This window comes from Pelodiscus sinensis, chromosome 5, assembly GCF_052426305.1.
Source record: "Pelodiscus sinensis isolate ZL-2025 chromosome 5, ASM5242630v1, whole genome shotgun sequence".
NCBI lineage: Eukaryota > Metazoa > Chordata > Testudines > Trionychidae > Pelodiscus > Pelodiscus sinensis.
Genome location: NC_143056.1, coordinates 44,140,837 through 44,163,377, shown reverse-complemented (window position 1 = coordinate 44,163,377; position 22,541 = coordinate 44,140,837). Strand labels below are relative to the sequence as shown.

General features: G+C 52.4%; 1 protein-coding gene across 2 annotated transcripts; it reads right to left on the bottom strand.

Annotated features, from left to right (window-relative positions):
* Nucleotides 1-1,768: 1,768 nt before the first annotated feature.
* On the bottom strand, nucleotides 1,769-21,004 carry RPS6KL1 (ribosomal protein S6 kinase like 1). 2 transcript variants are annotated; one of them, XM_006117755.5, is made up of 11 exons: nucleotides 20,850-21,004; nucleotides 19,439-19,744; nucleotides 18,712-18,836; nucleotides 17,472-17,564; nucleotides 15,586-15,633; nucleotides 13,015-13,147; nucleotides 5,854-6,840; nucleotides 4,128-4,217; nucleotides 3,819-3,901; nucleotides 3,337-3,432; nucleotides 1,769-3,172 (listed from the first exon to the last, which is right to left on the bottom strand). In XM_006117755.5, the coding sequence occupies exons 2-11, from the start codon at nucleotides 19,695-19,697 to the stop codon at nucleotides 3,062-3,064; spliced, it is 2,025 nt and encodes a 674-aa protein (XP_006117817.3). In that variant the 5' UTR covers nucleotides 19,698-19,744; nucleotides 20,850-21,004; the 3' UTR covers nucleotides 1,769-3,061. The 2 variants fall into 2 exon arrangements, with proteins under 2 accessions (XP_006117817.3, XP_006117818.3); XM_006117756.5 differs by having other exon boundaries at nucleotides 19,469-19,744.
* Between the last annotated feature and the right edge of the window lie 1,537 nt (nucleotides 21,005-22,541).

Sequence of the window (22,541 nt, the reverse complement as noted above, 5' to 3'; positions counted from 1 at the left end):
CAGCAGCAGGAGGCCTGGCAGCTGCTCATCAGTAAGAACATGTGGCTCTTTCATACCTCTCATGGCAGCTAAAGGAACTATTGGCTCACCCACCCTGCTGCTGCAGCCATGAACTCAGTTCTCAGGCATCCCAACTAGCACTCCCAACATCTAGGCTCTGTCTACACTGGCAAGATTTTGCGCAAAAGTGGCTGCTTCTGTGCAAAAACTTGCCACCTGCCTACACTGGCCACGAGTTCTTGCACAAGAACATGGATGTTCTAATGTAAGAAATCAGTGCTGCTTGCACAAGAACTATGATGCTCCTGCTCAGGAATAAGCCCTCTTGCACAAGAGGCCAGTGTAAACAGGCAACATGAATTTCTTGCACAAGAAAGCCCAATGGCTAAAATGGCCATTGGAGCTTTCTTGTGCAAGAGCATCTACACTGGCGCATCTCTTGCGCAAAAGCACATGCCAGTGTAGACGCTCTCTTGCACAAATACTTTTAACGGAAAAACTTTTCTGTTAAAAGTATTTGCGCAAAATCATGCCAGTTAGACAAAGCCCTGGGGTTTAAGAAACACCCTCTGCTGCCAGCTAAGGCATAGGCAGGAGGCACTGGTCATTCCCCAGAGCCATGGTGTCCAACCAGTTCTGAGTTCTGCTATAGCAAACTAGCCCATTCGACTGGGTAAATAGCCACTAGTTGCTAGCATGTTGGACACCGCAGCCCTAGAGGCTGTTGGGGAATGCCTGAGAAGATGCTGCCCCACTACCCAGCTTGAGGTGGTGCAGAACAAGCACAGTGGTGAAGGCAGCACATGGACACTTAGTTCTGCCAGCCTCTCCCATCTGCTCCTGTTGCCCTGCTGGGCCCTCACCACCATGGGCCGGAATAGCAGCAGAGCTGCTGCAGAGCAGGCCTGAGCTACCAGAGGTCAGGAACAATCCCCTCACCTTGTCTTCTTCCCACCCCTTGCACTGCAATTACTCAGCATAGTTAATGGCTTGCCTGCTTCAGGCACTTGGCCAGTTTCTCAGAAATTAACCACCAGCTACAGGCCCTGCCCCAGCCATTCGTTCCACCCTCACCCACTAACCTCCTCTTGCCCACAGCCTTAGAGGCCAGCAAGTTGGGAAGTCAGTAATCCTAAGGAAGGAGCAGTGCTTGCAAGTGCAGCAACATCTCCCTGAAAGGAGAGCTCAAGGATCCAGGGCCAAGGGTGCTGTAACCAGAGTGGGTGGGGGACACAGAGCAGGCAGAGGAACAGGTAAAAGGCAATAGGAGGGGAAGTAATGGGGTTCAGTGTGGTGACAAAAGCACCCCAGACTTGCTCACTGCCAGACAGGCAGAAAACAGACATGCAGAATCCCCTCCTACCCTCATTGAGAAAGGCACAAGCAGCTCAGGACACCCCAGACAGAGGCAGCAACCTGAGTGTCATTATTAAACAGACTTATGACCAATCTGTCTAAGTCCTAGTCCTTGACCTTGAAGCATGGCCTGGAGGGCACAGAGGTTGCCCCAGCCTGGTGGGGGGAGAGGGTCTCCTGCTCTCAGGTGGTTGAGGGAGGTGTCTCCGGCCAGGCCCCAGTTCTCTCAGGAACAGGTGTTGGCCCGCAGCCTTGAGTGCTCATAGTCCTGTGTGGCAGAGGAGCTAGTGCCAAGGCCTGTGACCTTTGAACAGGTCTGTACCTAGGCACCCTAGCCCAAGGTTCAGGAGCCCTACCTGGAACAGGAAGCTGAGCAAGAGCTCCTGCTATGTAAATCAGAAACAAACACTACTTGGGTGAAGCTGTTTTATTGATTTCAGACATTCACTGGGAGCAGGTGAGTTCGTGGGGGAGCCTCTCACACATGAGGAAGGGTCATCCTCAGCCCTGTCACAGAACACCATGGGCCAGTGCTGCTAGTGCACATGCAGCAGATGAGACGCACAATGCCAGACACCATCTAGTGGTAGCCATTGGGAATGCATCAGTAAGCCATAATGGGCTCAGGCAGCAGCAGAGAGAAACTGAAATAGGGGATCCTATGTTGAGAACCTCAGGCAGAACCAAGGAACTAGTGGAGTCCATGAGCAGAGAAAGGGCCAGACACCAAGGCTCTGCCCACACTGGTGGGTTATTGTGCAAGAACACATCCACGCGGCCATGTGTTTTTACGCAAGAGCATCCATGGCAGTGTGGACACTCTCTTGCGCAAGAAAACTCCTATGGCCATTTTAGCCATAGGGATTACTAGTGCAAGAATCCCCTGCCACGCTTCCACACTGCCCTCTTGCACAAGAGAGCTTACACTTGTTAGAAAAGAGCATAGCTCTAGCGCAAGAAGCCCTCTCTTACCACGCTGCACTGTAAATCTTGCGCAAGCGAGGGCAGGCAGCGTGGACGCTCTGTGAAAGAACAGTCGTTCTCGCCAAAGAACCCACCAGTGGGGCAGCCCTGTTGGGCTAGGTCTACAGAGGAAGCTACTGCCCCACTAGGCCCCTGGGTGAGTGGGATAGTCTCATTCATAGTTATGGAAATTGGGTCTCCAGGAAAGCACCAGGCAAGGACAGCATAGAGCTGGGGGCAAGACTGCCCACGGAATCCATGGGACAGCAAAGGCACTATGCCCAGGGGACTGAGTTTGGTCCCTTGGCACTGCCACCTTTACACCTGTTGGGGTCAGTGACATACGTAGGTGGGTTAGATATAGGGTAAAAGTGGGAGGACCTTAGGGAAGTGGGGAGCAGTACCTCAGGAGGACCAGGGACTCCATCCTGGCCTGATCTCTTGGAAATGTTACTGCAACACAAATGTAAGTTAGCTCAGGAGGAAGAACCCAAGGCTGCAACTTAGACCTCTCCCCTCTCTCCTCCTCCCCCCCCCCCCACAGACCTACACAACCAGCCTGTGCAGAAGTGGACCTCCCCCAGAGATGAAAATACCACCTAGGATCACAGGTCCCAGTGATCTACTAGGATAATCTGCCTCCATGGCAGGATCTGGCTCTCTCCCTGGACCCTACCCTGCAGGCCCTCAGCCTAGCACCATAACACTGTCCTTCACTCCTCACTGCTCTGCATGCATCTGTCTATCCAACCAGCTTGTTCCAATGGACAGGACTGAAGAAGGGGTGGCTCTTCAGTTTGTTGACCCCGCCTCCTCCAAAGCCCAAGCGCCGCTTGGGGTCAAACTGCAGCAGCTAGAAGGAAATAGACACGGATGAGATGGGAAGTGGCAGCACAACCCCAATGAGGACCTGTCCCACCCCAGAAGGGGAAGGGACATCTTCAGGCTGCAGCTGAAGCTCCCTTATGCCTACTCCAGAGCCATGGCCCCCTGCCCACACCAGCAGGGTGTCCTCACCTCAGTGAGCAGGGATGCGGCAGGCAGGCTGAGCTCCTCTGGAAGGTGGAGCTGGGTGTGAGGTTGAATCCCTGAGGGGTGGCTCTGGGACAGCGACTGTGAGAGACAGACAATGAGGAGATCCCATGCAGGTGGCACTGTTCAGAAATAGGAATGTCCCCCTCACACCTCATCTGCCACTGCCCCTCCCCAAACTGCAGAGGGGTGACAGACTCAGCCCCTCAGTGCCCATCTCCCAGAACTCAGTAGATCATCAGCTTCTGGCTCTCAACAGGAGAGCAGCATCCAGATACCAAGGCTCAGGTAGTAGGAGTCACATGCCCAGCAACAGCTCGGCCTAGAGCCTGATCTGTGCCCCAGAACACTAGCTCCAGAATGCAGACTCCACCGAGCCCCACATATGCACTGGGGCACCAACATTAGGATTGTTACTGTGCTGCCCCCTCCCTGTAACATGGGATGAGGACAGAGAAACCACTCACCGTTCCAGTTAGTAACTCGTACAGCAGAGACCCAAAGCTCCACCAGTCACAGGCCTCGGTCAGCTCAGCAATCCCACCCACTTCTGCAGAGGAAGCCAAATGAGTTGAAGAGAAAATAGGAGGGAGATGCTGAAAGGCAACTAAGCATTAGGATCCCATGGGTGCTGGTGGCTGCTGCCCTTGAAAGAGATCAGGCAGAGGGGGAGATGCTGCAGGGCAGCTATAAATCTCTCATTGCATTTCAAGGAGGCACCATTGCCCCACATATGGGGGGGGAGGGGAGAAGAGAGAAGTAGACAGTCCCCTTACCTGGGGCGCTATACATATCTTCCAGGGCCTGACTGCAGCACTGCGGCTCCACCTCTGTCCACTGGCCAAAGAAGGTGAGACGGATGTGACCTGTGAAAAAGTACAGTCAAGGGCAGGGCAGGACCAGACACCCAATAACTGTAGCATATGCCACAAGCCCTGACTCTGTTCCACTGGCATCTCCCCTGTACCCTGCAACACGGTTGGGCTCTGATGTATTCACTGTTCTGAACCCCACAGAGCACCAGGCCCCAGAACATGCAACTTCCCACATTCATAGTGGGGCTGGACTCCCCTGGGGAAGGAGCAGAGGGAGTGACAGTGACAGCTAATGGAAGGGCTGGATAAGACTAGAACCAAGCAAGGGTAGCTGGATGCAGGCTGGAGCAAGGAGAGGAGGAGAGGCCTGGGGCAGATGTTGTTTTTCCCAGCTCCTCATTTAAAGGAGCCCTGCAAGGATTCACTGTTTATTTTGTAGGTTGCTAAAGTTGTCCCACATTCTCTTTCACTCACACTCACACTGCAGTGCTCTCTGAGGAGCAATGAACTCAGGCTGCCAGGCCTAAGGTGGGAGGATTGACTTGCAGAATCAAAGGCCTCTGCACCATTAACTCTGGGGACTATTAGCCTGACTGTCCCCAGCTGATCTCATCTTCCCCTGTGGGGGTCACAGGGTTCTCCCAAGTAGCCAGGACTCCCCAGAGAACAGGAATAATGTGTTCCATGTAGCTAACATTGCTGAGCAGCCTTGTTCTGCCTCCACTGGAGTTCATGCTGGTCTACAGGCTCATACACACTAGGGATGTAATAGTATAGTCAATTAACTGATAAGCAGAAGCTTAGAGGTTAATGCTATAGACGATATGCATTTCTCCTTCCACTTGCTAGTAAATTTTTTAGCAGGCTGGCCAGCAGCCTGGCTCAGTCTCCGCTGCAGTTCTGCATTTAAAGTGCATTAGGAGCCAGGTGGGCAGGCAGTCTGGTTCAGTTCTGGCTCATGCCAGGTTCAAAAGCTTAGGCTCTGCTGCCTCTGGACGGGGTCTGCTGCCACTCGCACGGCTCCTCTTGCAAACCAGCTCCTGCCTGGCACCATACACTGCTGCCTCTGATACAGAGGCAGAAGCGTGAAGTGGCAGGGGGCTCCCCGGGAGTGAGGCCATAGCGCACTGGCTGCTGGCCCCACCCCCAGGGACTATAGAATAGTTGTGTAACAGATAAGAATTCATGAGGTTAATCAACTATTCAATTAACCAATACAGTGAAACCTCTGTTATCTGGCACTCTATTAACCGACATTGCCCCCAGCCACAATAATGTCACATTTTCAGGCACACAGGCATGGCTTGATTTACCATGATTGGCTTAAATAAAAAATTAAGTACTATCATCTTTAACTCAAAATAGAAATGAGAGACCAACTGCCTCACACTACAAAACTACCAATATTAAAAACCTGAGTTTTACTATTATTGTCCATTGGTTTTCCTAGGTTGATGGGATCCTCAGATAATGGGAAAGCCCTAATCCCTGAGCATGCCAGATAACACAGTTTTACTGTATTGAACATCCCTGATACACAGCAGACTGCAGCTGTTTGCTAGAGCCTGGAGCTCAGTGGTAGGGTCTGGAGATGCTCAGACTTCACAAAACAAACAAAGATGGAGTGAGGGGGATCAGATGCCACAGGCCCCTTAGCTGAGGAGATAAAACCTCAAGCAGCACCTACCAGCACCATCTAGCAGCAGGTTTCTGGGGTTAAGGTCCCGGCACAGCACCCCCTGTTGATGGAGTCCCTCCAGAGCCAAGAGCATTTCAGCTCCCCACAGCCGGATGAGTTCCTCATTCACATGCCAGGACCTCTGGCCATCCCCTTGGAAAGTCTGATGGGCTGGAGGCCCACGCTGTCCCGCAGTTGCACGCTCTCTATATTGACCATGGCCTGCTCCTTCTCGGACCCTTGAGATACTCCTCAAGGACTCCTGTCCCCCAGAGTCACACCAGTAGGACTTCCTGGAGCTGTGCAAGGTGTTGCCAGAGTGCAGTTGCCTTTGTCCTGGGGGAGCCAATGCAGGCTGTGTGTGCCTAGCCCTGGGAGCAGCAGATACCTGGTAAACCTGAGGTTCCACCTTCACCAAGCAGCCTCCTCCCATAGTCTTCGAGGCTGCTGAAGGAGACTGGAGCAGCCTTTCACCAGCCTGTAGCCTTAGGTCCTGCTGAGAAGTTTCCCTCTTTGATACGCTGCTGACACCATCACTGTTGGTTAACAAGTCACATGACTGGAAGCTCAAGCACTGGTTGGTCAGATGGCTGTGTCCCTTGGCCATTGCCAAAAAGACAGAATCGGGAACACCAAACATAGTATGCGTTGCACTTAAATCCTTCCCCCCAGTAACTTCCCTCAGGCCATTGATGAGTCCAGTATGGAATCTGCAGCCTATCCCTGGTCTAGCATCTGTGTGCTCTGGAGAGGATGATTGGTCAGCAATTTCTGATGGGTGGGGATTCACAGAGGTTGGGAGGTCAGTGCCATTCTCTGGGTAGAATCTGGAGCTCTGGCTGGACCGGGATCTAGCGCCCAAATGGCTCCCTCCTCTCTGCTCCTCACCAGGACCTGCCAGAGTTGAGTTGGGCTTTGAGTTTAGGCTCCTTAGGCCATCGGAGGAAGCTTGCTGTAAACGAGGCTGAGATTGGAGATGGGACCAAAGTGTCCCCCCTGGAAAGTGAAAGGAATACAGAAGATATTAGGGAGTGGCAAGCATTCCAGGCCCCTGACAGACACCCCAACAACCTGCTACCTTGACACCCGCCATCAGGGTCACATGCTGAACAAATTCACCCAGAATCTTCTCTGGGCCCCAGAGTCACAACGGGTTCCTCTCTCCCTTTCCTTCTGGCCCCCCATCAGCGGCTCGTCTCCACCTCTTCTTCCTCCCAGGACCCAGTTCCACTCTCTCTCCCCTTTGATCCTAAGAGTGGTCTCTTTCCCAGACCTCCTACCCATTTTCACCCATCCTCTTGTCCCAAAACCATCTCTTCTATGCCCCCCAACAGGCCTTTCAGGCCCTCAAGGCAATGAAGATGAAATACTGTCAGAGACTGAAGTGCCCAAAGAGGGGGAGTGCTGGAACAAATAGATACATTTCAGATCAGGGAGTCCCCCCGGGCTCTGATGGCATTCACCCAGGAGTTTTCTGCAGGTGCTTGACAATGAAATGACTGAGCGGTTAACAAAAATTTGCATTAAAATCAGCTACAACCTGAACACTACAAGGGTAGCAAATGTGACACTTACATGGGAGAGGCACAAGGATAATGGTGGGAACTGAAGACCAGGGAGCCTTGCAGCCAGAGGAGAACTCCCCTGGTGGAGGGCAACACCTCCGTGGCATAGTCAACCCGCACAAGCTACCCCTTCTGCCAGCCATCACATTCCACACAGAAGACAGAGGGGGAGGGAAAGGTGGCGGGGGGGAGGGGAGTCTAAATTAGCCATTACCACTCAAGAAAGATCTTGGGCTCATTGTGGATAGTTCCCTGAAAACATCTGCTCAACGTGCAGTGGCACACAAAAAACAAGAAGTCCTGTGGTACCTTATGGTAAGCCTACATTACAGATAACAATCGAAGCTGCCGCTATCAATCTTCCAGGGTTCGAATTAGTGGGTCTAGTTAAGACAGCTATTTGAACTGAAAGGGGCACTCCTGTCAATGTTAGTAGTCCTGCTTCCCATAAGGAGTAAGGGCAGTTGAAGGGAGAGTGTTCTCCCTTCGACTTCCTGCAGTGTGGACAGCACCAAAAGTTGAATGAAGGTACTTTGACTTTAGCTATGCAATTAACACAGCTGAAGTTGTGTATCTAATTCGACCTTATCCTGTAGTATAGACATACCTTTAGAGACCAACAAAAATGTATATAGCATCATGAGCTTTTGCAGGCACAACCCACTTCTTCAGAGGAACCGAAGTGGAAAAAACGAATTTAAAAATCTAAACACAATATTGGGAATGATTAGGAAAGGAATAGATGAGACAGAAAAAAAATCGTATTACTTCTATATAAAGTCATGGTAGACCCACATCTTGAATATTGCATGCATACCTGGTTGCCCTATCTAAAGAGAGATCTATGGATTTGAAAAAGGTCCAGAGAAGGGCAACAGACATTATTAGTTTAAGGAACTGCTTCCATATGAGAAGAAATTAAAAAGACTGGGACTTTTCAGGTTGGAAAAGAAATGACTAAAGGTTGGGGGATATATTAGAAGTCTAGAAAATCATAAATGGTGTGGAAAAATAGAATCAGGAAATGTTATTTATTCCTTCACTAACATAACACAAGAAGGTCACCCAATGAAATTTATAGGCAGCAGATTTAAAACACACACAAAAATTATTTTTTCACAGTTGACCTGTGGAACTCTTTGCCAGGGAATAGTGGAAAGGCCCACACTATAACAGGATTCCAGTACGAATGAAATAGGTTCAGGGAGGATGGGCACAGATGGCTTCCCTAGCCTGCCTGCCAGAAGTTGGGAATGGGCAACAGGGGATAGATCATTTGAGGGTCGCCTCTTCTGTTCATTCCTTCTCAAGCACCTGGCATTGGCCACTGTCAGAATACTGGGCCAGAGGGACCATTGGTCTGCAGTCTGATGTTCTTATATAGTACCCAGATGGATCTGCTCCTTGCTATAACCCACTAGACCAGGGGTGGGCAAATTCAGGCCTGGGGGCTGGATCCAGCCCACCAAGCATTTCTCTTCAGCCTGCCCAACTGATAAGTAGAGGTGCATATTTGCTAGCAGTCTGTGTTCAGCTGCCCCTACCCTGACTTTGCTCCATCCAGCAGCTAAGCCACTTCCAGGATTTTCCTGCTAGCTGTGCAGAGGGATGGAGGGGAGAGGGGAGTGCTGAAGTCATGGTGTTCTCCTGACCCTGTACCCCATCTCCACAGAGCAGGGGGTCACAGAGAGAGACAGTATGCGGAGAAGGCGGTGGGGTGAGACAGAGCAGGACAGATTTCCCTTGAAGAGTAAGAATGCAGCTTCTCTCAGATACTGGCGCACACACACACACACACACACACAATTACTGTCACACACACCCAGTCAGTGCCACGCTGCCTCTGTGCCACACACAGTGTCTGTGTGTGACACACACACACACACACACACACACACACACACACACACACACACACACACACACACACACACACTGTCTCTCCCAGCCCAACCCCTTCCCACCCGAGACTCTACTCCTGCACTAGACTCCCCTCCCTGAGCTGATATAGACCCAGCAGTCCTGGTAGTCTCAGTCTCTCTCTCTCTCTCTCCCCCCCCCCCCCCCCCCACCTTCCTCCTGCCACCCCTCCCCCCCCCCCAAGTTAGCAACGAAAAAAGAATATGCATTAAAATGTTAAGGCTAACCAGGGCCCCCTTAAGTCACTGGCTCCCAACCACCGGTCCGTGGACCAGTGCTGGACTGCGAACCACTGGCTGCCGGGCCACAGTGGCTCTGGGGGCCAGGACTGGGATACACTGCCTAGCACCTCCCTTCCCTGGGTGGCTCTGGGGATGGGGCTAATATTGGGAACTGGGGGCTGGCACTGGGGCCTCTGGAGGGTTGGGTGCAGTGGGGCTCTGGAAACAAGAGGCTGCACTGGGGGGGCTGTGTGGTGGAGTGTGCTAAGGGGTGGGGGGTTGGCACTGAGGCGTTAGGGATGGGGCCTGGCACTGGGGGGCTCTGAGGGCAGGGCACTGGGGGGAGGGAGGGTTGGGTGCAGGGGACTCTGGAGTCAGTGGCTGATATTAGGGGGAAGTGGGGATGGGGGGGTTCTATGGGTTAGGGCTGGCACTGGGGGGCTGTGGGGACCGGGGCTTTTGGCAGCCCAGTAACATTTTATTTGCATATATAAAATGTTACCAGTCCGCCAGAAGTTTGTGAATGGGTTTGCCGGTCCGTGGTATAAAAAAAAAAAAATGTTGGGAATCACTGCTTTAAGTGACCTGCCACAAGATGTCAGAATGTGTTAGTATTAGAACTGAGTGGATCTAATACTTAATTGTCTTTCTTTTATAAAGGAATTAGATACAATGCTCCTGTCAAGTAGTTGCTAAATTATTTGCCAAAAAACTAGTTTTCAAGTGCCTTAGTAGCTCCTGGAAAGAGGTGATGGGGAGATGGAAAGGGTCCATCTTCCTCCCCATTTGCTTCTTGGCTTGTACGGAGCATGCTCAGTAACACTGTTGAAGAAATTGTCCTCAGTCTGGCCCACCCATGCCCTCACTCTGCCCCCTTCCCCCATTGTGGCATGCACAGGTCACCTTCCCTACACACAATCTGAAATGGCACCTCTGCACACTGCCCAGCCACTGGATCCCCACAGTATCTATCTGATGATGATATGGTGGGGGCAAACCAGAACGGTTTCTGCAAAGGAAAATCATGCCGCCTCAAATCTACTGAATCAACAAAACAACAAGGGAGAAAAGGAGAACCGGCCAATGTAGTTTATACATGCTTTCAAAACCAAACACAACTTCACAATGCCCTGCCAAAGTGACTAACAAAATAGTACAGTTTTTCCCCTAGCTCATTTCTAATCCTGGACAAAAACAAAGGGCAATTTTCAACATGGCAAAAAAAGTTGAAAGAGGCACTGTGACGTGTGGTACTGTTCTCTGCGCTTATTAACACTCTGGAGGAGGGTGAAGAGCCAGGTGGCAACATTCGCAACTAATGATTTACGCAAGTGGAAACTAAAAACTGAGGAACTCGTGGGGGACCCAACAAAGCTGGGTGAATGGGCAACACCATGGCAGATGGAATTCAGTGTTGACAAAGCAGGATAATGCACAATAGAAGGAACAATCTGAATTACTCAGACAAGAGGCTAGAATAGAAATGAGCTGTAGCTGTAACCCACGTAGGTGTGTGGGTTACACAGCCACACAGAGAAAAAGGTTAGTTGCTGTCAGATAGTGAGTGACAATCTGTGCTCTGCAGTATTGGGCAATAAAAGTATCAGGATTCATAAGGAGTGGAATTGAAAATATTCCAGGCAGTAGGATAATGCTGTTTGTGCGCTCATTGCATGAAGGCCAGGACACATGGTATGGATTTCATCCAGGCTGCAACTTTAAAAACATATGAACGGCCTTACTGAGCCAGACCAAAGGTTCACCTAGCCCAGTATCCCGTCTTCTGACAGTTGCCAATGCCAGGTGCCCCAGAGGGAGTGAACAGAACAGGGAATCATCAAGGGATCCCTCCCCTGTCACCCATTCCCAGCTTCTAGCAAAAAAACCCTTTATTAGTGAAAATACATCCCAGGTTCCCCTTAGTGGGCAGCCCTGCATGATCCCTCACTTCCATTGATTCTTTGTCAATTCTTGGGGGGGGGTCCCATGGCAAAGGGAGCTATTCACCACACTAGGAGCAACTCAAAAGGTCTCCACTTGCCCATTAACATTTCTCCCCCTTTTGGGGGCTGAGTCAAAGAGGGACCTCAACCCCTAACCAGCACAGCAATTATTGGCCAGTAGTCTCCCTGCCGTAGTCTCCCAGCCCTTGGTCGCATTTGCCCCCAGGGGCTAAAGACAATGCCCCTATTTCATAAGGCAATGCCTTTGGGATGCCCACTACATTACCTTTTTGAATCTGGAGCCTGAATTAGTGAGTTCTTGCTCTGGGCACCTGCCAAAAGTTGGACAAGTAAACAGCTCTCACATGGGTCCAAAATGGGACCTCTGCGAGGGGAAGAATTCCAGCTCTCCAGTTGCCCAAAAGCCAAACATGAGGTTTTTCTGTGAGAAGTGGAAAAAGCCCAAGCCAGCTCCACCAATTGTCTAAGGAAGACATTCCCTCTGGACCCCAACACAACTAACACAGCCCACAGCAACCTAGCATAGGCTGGCTGCTGGCAACCAGCTAACAAGAAGTGGCTCCACGCACATGGCTCCAAATCTTCCCTAGAGTCCTGTTGGGGCTGGAAACTCACAGGACCCATCCTTTTTCCTCTTGCCTTCTCTTATGGGAGCCACCAGAATATACCCCTTGCTAGGCTCAGAGCCTTCTTATCTTAGTTAGTGCCACCTCCTCCTCCCCCCAAAATGCCATGCTCCAGTCACTCTTTCACAGGTCCAACATAGCAGAAAGAAAAAGGGGTTCAGAGATAGGAGTGAAAGTGATTGGAAGCCGGAGAGAGGGAGGAGGGACTTCCAAGCAAGCACCCAGGGTGATGAGTGTGGAGAGTTTAGTTTAATGACGTGACCAGGAGGGACATGTTGCATGTCTACAAAATAAAGAATAGCGGAGTCAGAGCAGGTGGGGGGGTACATAGCTCTGTGTGTGCTCACCAAACAGCAAGAAGGGGGAAATGTACATTCCAGCTGCAGGGGTTATGGAGAACCTGTCCCAAAAGGTTAATTCACAATTCGTCCACAGGAGGGTTTCCTGCACCTTGCTCAGAGTACTTGCTATTAATCACCATGGGAGACTGGATACCAGATTAGACACACCAATGATCTATGTTCCAAGGAGCCCTGCCTCCATTCCTTCCCCCTGGTCTCCATGAGCCCAGCAGCCTTGCTTCCAGCATACTGGAGCCCCACCCCAGCCTAATCTCTATCCTACTCTCTCAACCACATGGATCCCAGAAAGCCTCTTATCTATTCCACCAAACCCCAGTGCCGCTTGCTGGCACCTGCTGCAGGGTCTCCAAGCCCTACAGCATCACCTTTACAAAGCAGAAGGAGACTTTCATAATCACTGCAGAACAGTATCCCAAATAGCCCTAGCGAACAAGAGAGACTCACTCCAGATCAGAACCAGGGAAGTAGGGGCTAGCACAAAAAAGCTGTGGAGTCTTGGCTCTCTCACTCACCCTGTACATGCTCCAGGTGAAGGAAGATGGAGTCTTCACTCACATAGTAGTGCAGCAATTTGGCCATGAAGGGAACTCCGTGCGGGATGATCGTCTGCCGCTCACGGCTCTCCAGGTGGGATTTGGGGAGGCTCTACGGGGGGGGGGACATAGAGCCAGGAACTTTACAGCTTAGAAGTCACTGAATCCCTGAAGAGAGGCCACCACCAGGAGGAGACTGGATATGAGCACCCATTGGTCTAATCCATTCTGACAAGCCCCTCATTTCTACCTCTGTCCTCCAGGATCACACAGACTACAGTAATGATTCTCAATCAGAGGTACATGTACCTCTGGGCATGCACAGCAGTCTCTTAGGGCAGCAGTTTCCAACCACTGGTCTGGGGCCCGGCACCGCTGGCTGTTGCGCCATGGTAGTTCTGGTGGCTGGGGCTGAGATGCATCTCCCAAGGTGCTGGGCAATGCATGTCCTGTTCCACCTGTCACTGGGCAGAGGCAGGGTCTCCTCCAGGAAGCAGAAGAGCGGTTCACTGCATGGTGGGAGGGCTGCACGGAGCTAGATGAGGGGAGCAGGGCTAGTTCTGGGAGGCTGTGGGGGCTCCAAGAGGAGAAGGACTGGCACTGGGAGACTCTGGGGGGCAAAGCTAATACTAGGGGCTAGCACGGGGGAGTTCTAAGGGGTGGGGGGCTCTAAGAGGTGGGGGACTGGCACTTGGGGCGTCCTGGGGAGTTTGAGCACAGTGGGTCTCTGGAAACAAAAGGCTGACACGGGTGAGGGGGGGGTGTCTGATGGTGGTAGGCTTGCACTGAGATATTTGGAATGGGGGGCTGACACTGTGGGGCTCTGGGGATGGGAGGCTAGCACTGGGGTGGGTTGGGTGCAGGGGACTCGGGTTCAGTGGCTGGCACTGGGGCGTAGTGGAGGGGTGGGATGCTCTAGGGCAGTGGTCCCCAACATTTTGAGGTTGTCGGGCGCCAGGGGGCGTGGCCGTTCGCCCGCCGGGTGCCAGGGGGCGGGGACACTTGCGCGCCCGGGGCTGGCGCTCCCCCCGGGGCCGGCGCTCCCCCCACCAAGCGCCGCGCGCCCAGGGCCGGCGCTCACCGTGCGCCATGTGCCTGGGGCCAGGCCAGCCCCAAGCACCTGGCGGGCGCATGCAAATGCCCCTGCGGGCGCCATGGCGCCCGCGGGACCGTGTTGGGGACCACGGCTCTAGGGGTTAGGGCTGGCACTGGAGGATTCGGGGGCTGAGATGTACCCCAGCCCCCAAACCTGCCACCCTAACTTCAGCTGCAGCAGCTGCATGCCACGTGGTGACTGCCGGAGCTGAAGCCAGCTGTTCACGGTGGATCTGGGAGCCAGGCCTTTTGGCAGACAAGAAACATTTTATTTGCATATTTATTATTTGCATAATAATTTCCACCAAAAGTTGGTGAATGGTATTGCCAATCTGTGGTATAAAAAAGGGTTGGGACCCATTGTATTGGAGGCTGGGTGCACAACTCATCTAGATATTTGCCTGCTTTAACAACAAGCTACGGAAAAGCACAAGGAAAGTCAGTATAAACTAAAATTTCATACAGACGACTTGCTTATACTGCTCTATATACACAATAATAAAAGTACAATATTTATATTCAACTGATTTATGTTTTAATTATATAGTAAAAATGAGAAAGGAAGCAATTTTTCAGTAAGTGTGTGCTGGGACACTGTTGTATTTTTATGTCTGATTTTGTAAGCAGTAGTTTAAACGAGGTGAAACTTGGGGCTACACCAAACAAATTAGACTCCTGAAAGGGGTGCCGAAGTCTGGAAAGGTTGTGAGCCACTAGCTTAGCACTCTCCATCTGCTGAGCTCAGCAACCCTGTCAATACACCCACACAGCACCCTTTGCTACTCCACAATGGGGTTCCCATGCAGCTCTGCCGATGCATGCGACTACTGATCTGTAACCTCCCTTACTATTCTGATGCCAGCCCCAACCCATAGAGCTTTGCCCATCTGCCCCAATCCAGTTGGAAAGTCCTCCTGCTACTACAGTCCTCTCTAATCCCACAGCTCCAGCTGATGTCCCTCATTCTTACCCCACAGCCTCTAAACTCTGTTATTAAAGCCCTGGCAGGCTTTTCATGAGCAGTGACAATCACTCCGAACTCTGCTGGACAAATGTTCCAGGGATTCAGTCTGAGAACTCATAGACTCATGACATTTGTGTTCCAATTCATGTCTGAACACAGATCCACGCAGCTGCAAGGTTTGGGTTCCACCAGCTCCAATGGGCTGGGTTCCAGTAGGGGGACAATGGGAAGACAGCTCATGTCTGAGTGAACAAAGAGATTGAATTCCCCTCTGACTGCAGAGATAAGGAGAGAGGGACTGTGCCAGAGCATGAAAGACTGTAGAGGGGATATTGAATACTGCCATAAAATTTGTTTCTGCTGAACAGCACAAACAGACCTGAGGAACCCATGAGAAATAGGGTCTCAGATCAGGCTGGTATGAGCCACCCCCTGCCAGAGGGTCCCCTAAAAGAGAGGTATGAAGGAGCAGAGGGATAGGGAACACCCACCTTAAGTATAAAGGTCCCTCCAGTGGCTGGATCCTGGATGAGCTGCACCTGCAAGCAATGGTGACAGCACAGATCAGAAACAGAGACCTCTGTCACTCCAAGTCCCATTTCGAGTGACTTGGCTCATTCTAGTCTCAAAGTTACCTCTTTTCCTTACTGTTTTGGAGTCACTAGCTACCCCTGCCCCCGATCACATTTTTAAAATCACTCAACATAAATTACTTCAGAAATAGGGCGATTCGGGGGGAGAGGAGTGTAAACACACTTTCTGAGCTCCTGAGCAAGGTGTGGGGTGTCTTGCTTCATGCTCCCAGAAAGGGCAGAGCCTCAGGAGGAAGAGGCATAGGTGGGAGCAGCCAGGCCTTAGGGTTAGCCTAAGGCCAGGGTTAGCCCCTGTTGGGCCCCCATACCACCATATTTACCTCTGCAGAGATTGGGGATTCCAGCTCCCATTGACCACAGATCATCACTCCCAGAGATGCAGGTAAATATGGCAGTGTGGAGGTCCACCAGGGGATAACCCTGGTGAAACGCCAACTTTTTATTGCTCACCTGTGCCTTAGCACCACCCGGAGGGCACCGCACAGGACTCCAGCGGCGATTTAAAGGGCCCAGGGCATAGTTCCTGCTAAGGTGCGTGCCCACGCACATACAAATTCATTCCCTACCCACATCCTCTGTGTGGCACTCGCATAGCAGGTGGCTGCCCCAGCAAGTAGAGCAGGCTGAGATGGCATTTTGAGGGAGCTGCTGGGATGGAGGGGCAGGACCTATTCTAGTGGCTGGGGTCGGGAACAGGACATGCCATATGGCCAGGGGTGGAGGGTGTCTGCTCTGGTGGCTAGAAATGGGACATGCTGCATGGTGAGGGAGGGAGGATTTCTGCTCCGGCGGCCAGGAACATGCGCATGTTAATAAACTGGGTGCCACGGTGGCACATATCCAAACCAGCACACATGACCTCAATATTGGTGCACAAGCCAAAACTCACTCCTCTCAGTTGGAAAGTCTTAGAGGGAACACTGTCCCACAGCTCTGGCTGCCACTGCTGTTGAAGTAGCAGTGGCAATGGCCAGGAGCACCAGGTCCTTTTGAATCACCACTGGGCCCAGGGCAGTTACCCCTGTTGCCTACCTCTTCTCCCCATTGGCAGGTCTGAGGATGATAAGGGTTACAAGAAGTATTAGATACACTAAAGGGGAGGGGAAATCCCACAGCATTTTCAGCTTCTGCATCATTATTATATGTTCCTCCCTTTAGATCTGTGTAACAAGTTCTGTCCCACCTTTGGGCCTTGGCAGTGGAGGTATATGACTTAGGCCTCCTGGAGAGGGGCAGGGTGGAAGAAACAAAAGATAATTAATCTCATCGATCAAAATTCTGACCTTCCTTTGGGAACTAGGGCAAAGGAACTTACTGCCTTCACTCCAAGGCCTGGACATGCTGAATGTGCAGGGAAACTAACTCCGTCATCCAGAGACCTGACTTCTGCTGGGGTCTCTGGAACCTATAGGCATCCATCACCATAGCAACAGAGCATCAGCTTACAGAGGTGAAATGTAGCTATGCAGGTTGGAATTGTTTGCCAAGGTCCTGAGGCTCTTAATAATTAGGGGTTCATCAGTGTTGTTTCTCATCCAACAGTGTCCTTAGTGGCACAACACGCCTCTCCACCACTCTGGGGTCAGTACTAGCTCAGAAGAGGGAGCACCATACCCAAACCATTCTGAGCCTCCTGTCAAGGCACTGGAGCAACGCCTGTTCAGTCAGCGCTCAGCTCAGAGTGCCTCACATGCTTTAACACTCAGTTTTCCCTGGTAGGAGAAGTGCAGGTGGCTCTGTGCACTAGGTGTCCAGGCTGCTGTGACTCGGCTGCTGCTCCTTACCTTCTCAATCACCCCCACAACCTTCCAGCGCCTCAGGTTCTCCACAGCTGAGCAGAGTGTCCTGATGGGCCGAAAGCGAAGACTGCTATAGCCCTGTGAGACAGTAAGAAATGAGAATGAGGATCCTGGAGTTGCTCTTGTCCAAGGGTGTAACTGGGAGAGTTCTCCCCTTTCACCTGTGGGGAGTCATGCAAGCTGCCAACCCTAAAAGTTCAGACACCATCAGCCACTACACCCACAAGTATGGTAGCGTTAACATAAACAACTCTGGTATGGGACAGTGTCTGAATTTCTGTGTCTCTAGGGCAAAGCACCTACCTCCAGCATATATAAATTCAACATTAAGTGCACACACAGAACTGCAGGACAGCACTTACTAAGTCCTGACTCGAGGTGGAGCAGTTGCTGTTCTACCTCTCTCCATCCCCCATTCAGCTGGCTCACACCTTCTTCTCCTGCCCCAACCAGGGCTATCACTGTGCCCTTCCCAGAATCCTGCCCCACTCTTCTCTCTGCTACTCCACAGTCTTCTGCTCTCACACTCTCCCTCTTTTTCCCTTCAGTTTGCTGCACCCATGCTGTCCCCTTTTAACCTCCCTAGGCCACCAAGTCACTCCCATTCCCCAACAGTCCTGTTCCTACTCTCCCCACCTTCTCCATACTGTCTCACTGCTCCACATATTCACCTGACTCTCCAATCAGGGTCCCAGTTCCTCACATGCCCTTTAACAGAACCTCTACCCCACTGGTTTCATTCCCTGCTCCTCCACATTCCCCTGCCTCCTGTCTGGTCCACACAGGGGCATGGGGGGTTGCCATCTTAGCTGAGAACAGTCTGGCTTCAGTATCACTGGGAACAAAGAAATGGAGGCCATTTGCACTAGAGGCAGGCACGGTATGGTGTCCATCTTAACTGAGGGCAAACCATGGCTTCAGCACTTCTGAAAACAGCCATTTTTAATAAGAAAATTGCAAGAAAAATTGAGGCTTAAATAAACCACCTTAAAAAAAAATCACGAGTCCCAATAATTCCACAGGTCATAGTCTGATCCAACTCAGCCCTTCACCTCTGCAGCTTCATGGGGTCAGTTCCCCTTCAGCCCTCCCACACAGATACCATCAATATTCTGAAGCTGGTTCAGGACTCAGTCTTGGTTTGGGCCCAGTCCATCCATGTTGGGCCCATGCCAGGCCAGCAGGGGGTCCGCAGGAAGCCATTTTCCCAGTCCCACCTCCTCACCGTGGCAGTGGAACTCCCATTCCCCAGAGTCCGCTGCAGGTGGCAGTTAAAGATCTCCTCGGCCCGTTTTAGGTACTGCGTGATCTTCCGTTTTACAGCCTCGCGACGTTCCTTATTGGGGTCAACTGTGTGGAGGGGAAGGATGTGGCTTTAGTCACCATTCCAGCTCCTCACAAAACTCTGGCAAACATGTCTCAATGCCACATGGCTCACCTAGACACTCTACTCCTCACAGCACCCCATCCTCTCACCATATTCCAATGCCAGGCCCCCATATGCAATTTACTCCCTACAACTCTTCCCCGCAACCACATCAGCCAGTCACTGCCCTGTGCCACATGTCTTCAGTCATTAACCTCTTCTCATGTCCTCTTGCCTTACAGCTAGTGACTGACCCATTCCCATCATCCTACCCACTCTGTCCCCTAGTCATGGTGTCAGCCTCACAATCGCTGGCTGCTACCATAGAGACCCAAAGAACTCCACAGTAAAGCCATGCAGATTCTCCTCCCTTTATATACTGCCCAGATGTGCACATAATCCCCACACACTGCTAAGCATTCTGTATCACAAACCCTTCAATCTCTTATGTAGCCCACCCACAGCCTCTGAGCACTCATATGCTCCCAACTCTCCAGTGCTCAGTGCACCCCAGGCTCCTGAAACTCACAAGCTACCAAGCATCAGCTTTTACATCTTACACTCCTGCCCCCCAAGCCCACCATACCCTGCACTCCGCTGAGCAGCACATCCACACCGTTCTTGTAGTGATTGAAAGCCTCCTCGTAGTCCTCGCTCACATCCCGCTCCAACGCCAGGCGGATCTGCTTTGCGGCATCCACTAGGTAATCCCGCTTCCCAGCTCCATGCACATCAGGGCCCCCTGGAGCAACGCGGCTCCGAATCTGCTCCAGGTACATTCGGGCCTGGGAGAGTGCCCGGGAGCAGGACTCTGAGTCCTGGTGCTCACGGGAGACCCTGCTCATGGCTTAGCTGCTTTCAGGACATTCTTAGCAGCTCAGGCCCTGCAATCCTGGGTGGAAAGGCAGAGGAAAAGCAAAATAAAGCCCTACAACACAACACTGGGGAGGAGTAAGGGTCACTAGAAGGGAGGGTTCTGGAAAAATTTGAAAGGGCAGCAGCAGAAGGGCTGAGCAATAGCAGGGTACCGGGCCTTGCACATTGGCAGACTGACAGATGGAAGAAACCAAGCCTGGAATGGCCGATTAGAAGTGAAGCACTATGGCAGAGCTATTTAGGGAGCCGAGACTGGAATTATAGGATGTTAGCAGAGCTGGGTATGGGGTGTCAAGGATATGATTAGCAGAGAAAGGGTGTCTGCCTGCACATTGGGAAGAAGGGGCAGAGGCAGACCTGTGCTGGGGCACCACTGCTGCAGAAAAGAAGAAATGAAAGGCTTATCTCTGGTCTCTCATTGCTGCTGACACAGCCAGCGACCAAGCAGGAAACAGATCAGCAGCTGCAAACTGCAGGAGAGCCGCACAATGGCAAGCCTAAGCTCTGGCCCCAGGCTCATGATCAGGGTTGATCATCCCTCCACAAATATAACAAGGGGTCCCTGTGGATCTCAACACTCAGGGCCCTGGGATCCTTCCAGTGGGTTTCACTGTGGCTGAACAGGCTACCAGGACACACTGACCCCAGCAAGCACCTGCTCCCCTTTGCCTGGGGCTGCCTGAGGTTAACAGCACCAGCTACAAATGCCTGGTGCTACAGTTTGCAGGGCTTGGTGCTGGCAGGAAGCTCACATCGAGCGGCGCTGGCACAATTTGTCTGGGGGGGGGGGGGAGGCGGCTCAGAGCCACTATACCAAACTGTTAATGCAGCGTATGATGGAAACCGCTTCAAGCCAGGGGATGCGGCAGCAGCCTAGTTCCCGCACCTCTCACACCGCGCAGCTCTAGGCAGGCTGCTGCTGGGGGAGCTGGCGCCGGGCGTCCGGAGGGCCTGCTAGGAGGGTGGATGGCAGCAGCGAGGCAGCTCCCCGGGCCCCCCTCTCGGCTACAAACCCGCCCTCCTCCTCCTGGAGCAGGAGCGCCAGCCCGGAGAGCGAGCCCGCCTGGTCCCGGCCGCAGAGCAAAGGGCTGGGCAGGGCCATGCAGGAGGAAGAACGGTACCTGCTGGAGTCAGGAGCCTGGGGGTGCGGACCCACCTCGCCGCCCCATGGAGCCGCTCCCCGCGCCCCGCCGCTGGGGCCGGACGGCTTCCCCGGGCGCGGAGCGAGAGGCAGGCGCCCCGCCGCCGCCGGTTGGCTGCAGATGAGCTCATCCCCCTGCCTGCAGAATAAAGCACCAATCCTCGGCCACCGGCGGCGTCTTAAAGAGGCAGAGCCCGCGCCGGCTGCGGCGCCGAGGCAGCTCCTGCCAGGAGGGGGCGCTGGTGGCAGAGCGGGGCGATGAGAGTCTGGGTTGAAGGTCTGAGGGTGGACACACTGCACCGCAGATGGCGAACGGGGAGATCTGCCCGGGACCAGCTGGGCGGGCAGGAGGGCGTAGTGCAACCAGAGCAGCCGCAAAGAGACACACTAAGGAACGCGGGGCCGATGATAAAGCTGGTGGCGGAGGAAGATCAGACCATCTATTCTAGACCCTCTCATCTGCTTGCCTCCCCTATGGTGTGTGGCTCCAGGCCACAGGACCCACGTCTGGGATCTCATGCCACCCACCAGCAGGAAATCTAAAGAAGGGTTTCTGGACAGCTGGGATTCCAGGGAACCTTGGGAGGGGGCAGAGATGGGAAATACAGCCAGGCACAACTGAGCAGCCCTGGGAGATGGGCATGCTGCTGCACAGAGACCATGGGGAGAAGGGAAATGGGGTAATAGACAAGTGAACTAACTGTCCTACTGACACGCAGTAAGATTAAAAAAGGATGATGAGGACACCCATGGTCACTCTAGCTGTGACAGAATTTGTGTCAGAGATACAGGCCCCATGCTGAAACTGACAGGGTCAGGAAGAAACTTCTCCTTTGGGCAGCTGATCCCATAGCTGGATTTTTTATTTGTTTGCACCTTCCTTTGAAGCATCTGGTTCTCACCAAAGTGAGAGACCCACTGCTGTAGGTGAATTACTGCTCTGCTCTTGAGCAACAATTCCTATGTTTGAATTCTGAGGTATATTAGAGGGGAGAAAACATGGGCCTAGATTCATCCCTCATGGTGCATTAGATTGCACTCTGCTTTCCAAGCCCTGCCACAATGGTGAATAGTCTTGAGACAACTGCAGCATGAAGGTATTCAGCTATATCCGTTTATTCTGAATCCAACCTTGCCAGTGTGATTTCATCATATTCTTAATGGAGTGGAGAGCACAAAGACACAACTCTTCAGCTGTTACCCTCCAGTTCCCAGCATGCTCTCAAGTGTCCCCTCTGCTGGCCATTTCGTTGGAAGGGAAACAGATACAGGCCTGGCTATGAAGCTCCCACCTACAACCTTGTGTGCCAGGGTGGTCTCTGAAGTGGGGTGGGAGGGCCAACACCTGCCCTATATCCCCTATGCCCCAGCCAGCCAGTGCAGAGGGATGTAAGGCAAAAGTGACTGATCATCCAGAAAGGAAAAGTGTGCGGGAGATGAGAGAGGTGGCATGTGGGGAGAAAAAGGTGAAGGGAAGCCCAGATGAGAAAGTGGAGGGCGGTCACAACCTTGGGAGGGATTAGAATTAGATTCAGAGCTGGGAAGGTGATGAAGAGGGGAGAGCACATTGGGCTACAGCATTCAGGAACCCTGTAGTTTAGAGCAGCGGTGGGGAACCTTAGGCCTGAGGGCCAGATGCAGCCCTGGGCTTACTTGGATCTGGCCCCCCAAG

What these genes read in the sequence shown, in the direction of transcription:
- RPS6KL1 (XM_006117755.5), bottom strand. Translation starts at nt 19,697, where the DNA reads ATGAGCAGGGTCTCCCGTGAGCACCAGGACTCAGAGTCCTGCTCCCGG. An exon ending in ATGGGAGTTCCACTGCCACG is followed by an intron (nt 17,565 to 18,711) that starts GTGAGGAGGTGG and finishes ACTGTCTCACAG; the next exon opens with GGCTATAGCAGTCTTCGCTT. An exon ending in CCGCATCCCTGCTCACTGAG is followed by an intron (nt 3,173 to 3,336) that starts GTGAGGACACCC and finishes ATTTCCTTCTAG; the next exon opens with CTGCTGCAGTTTGACCCCAA.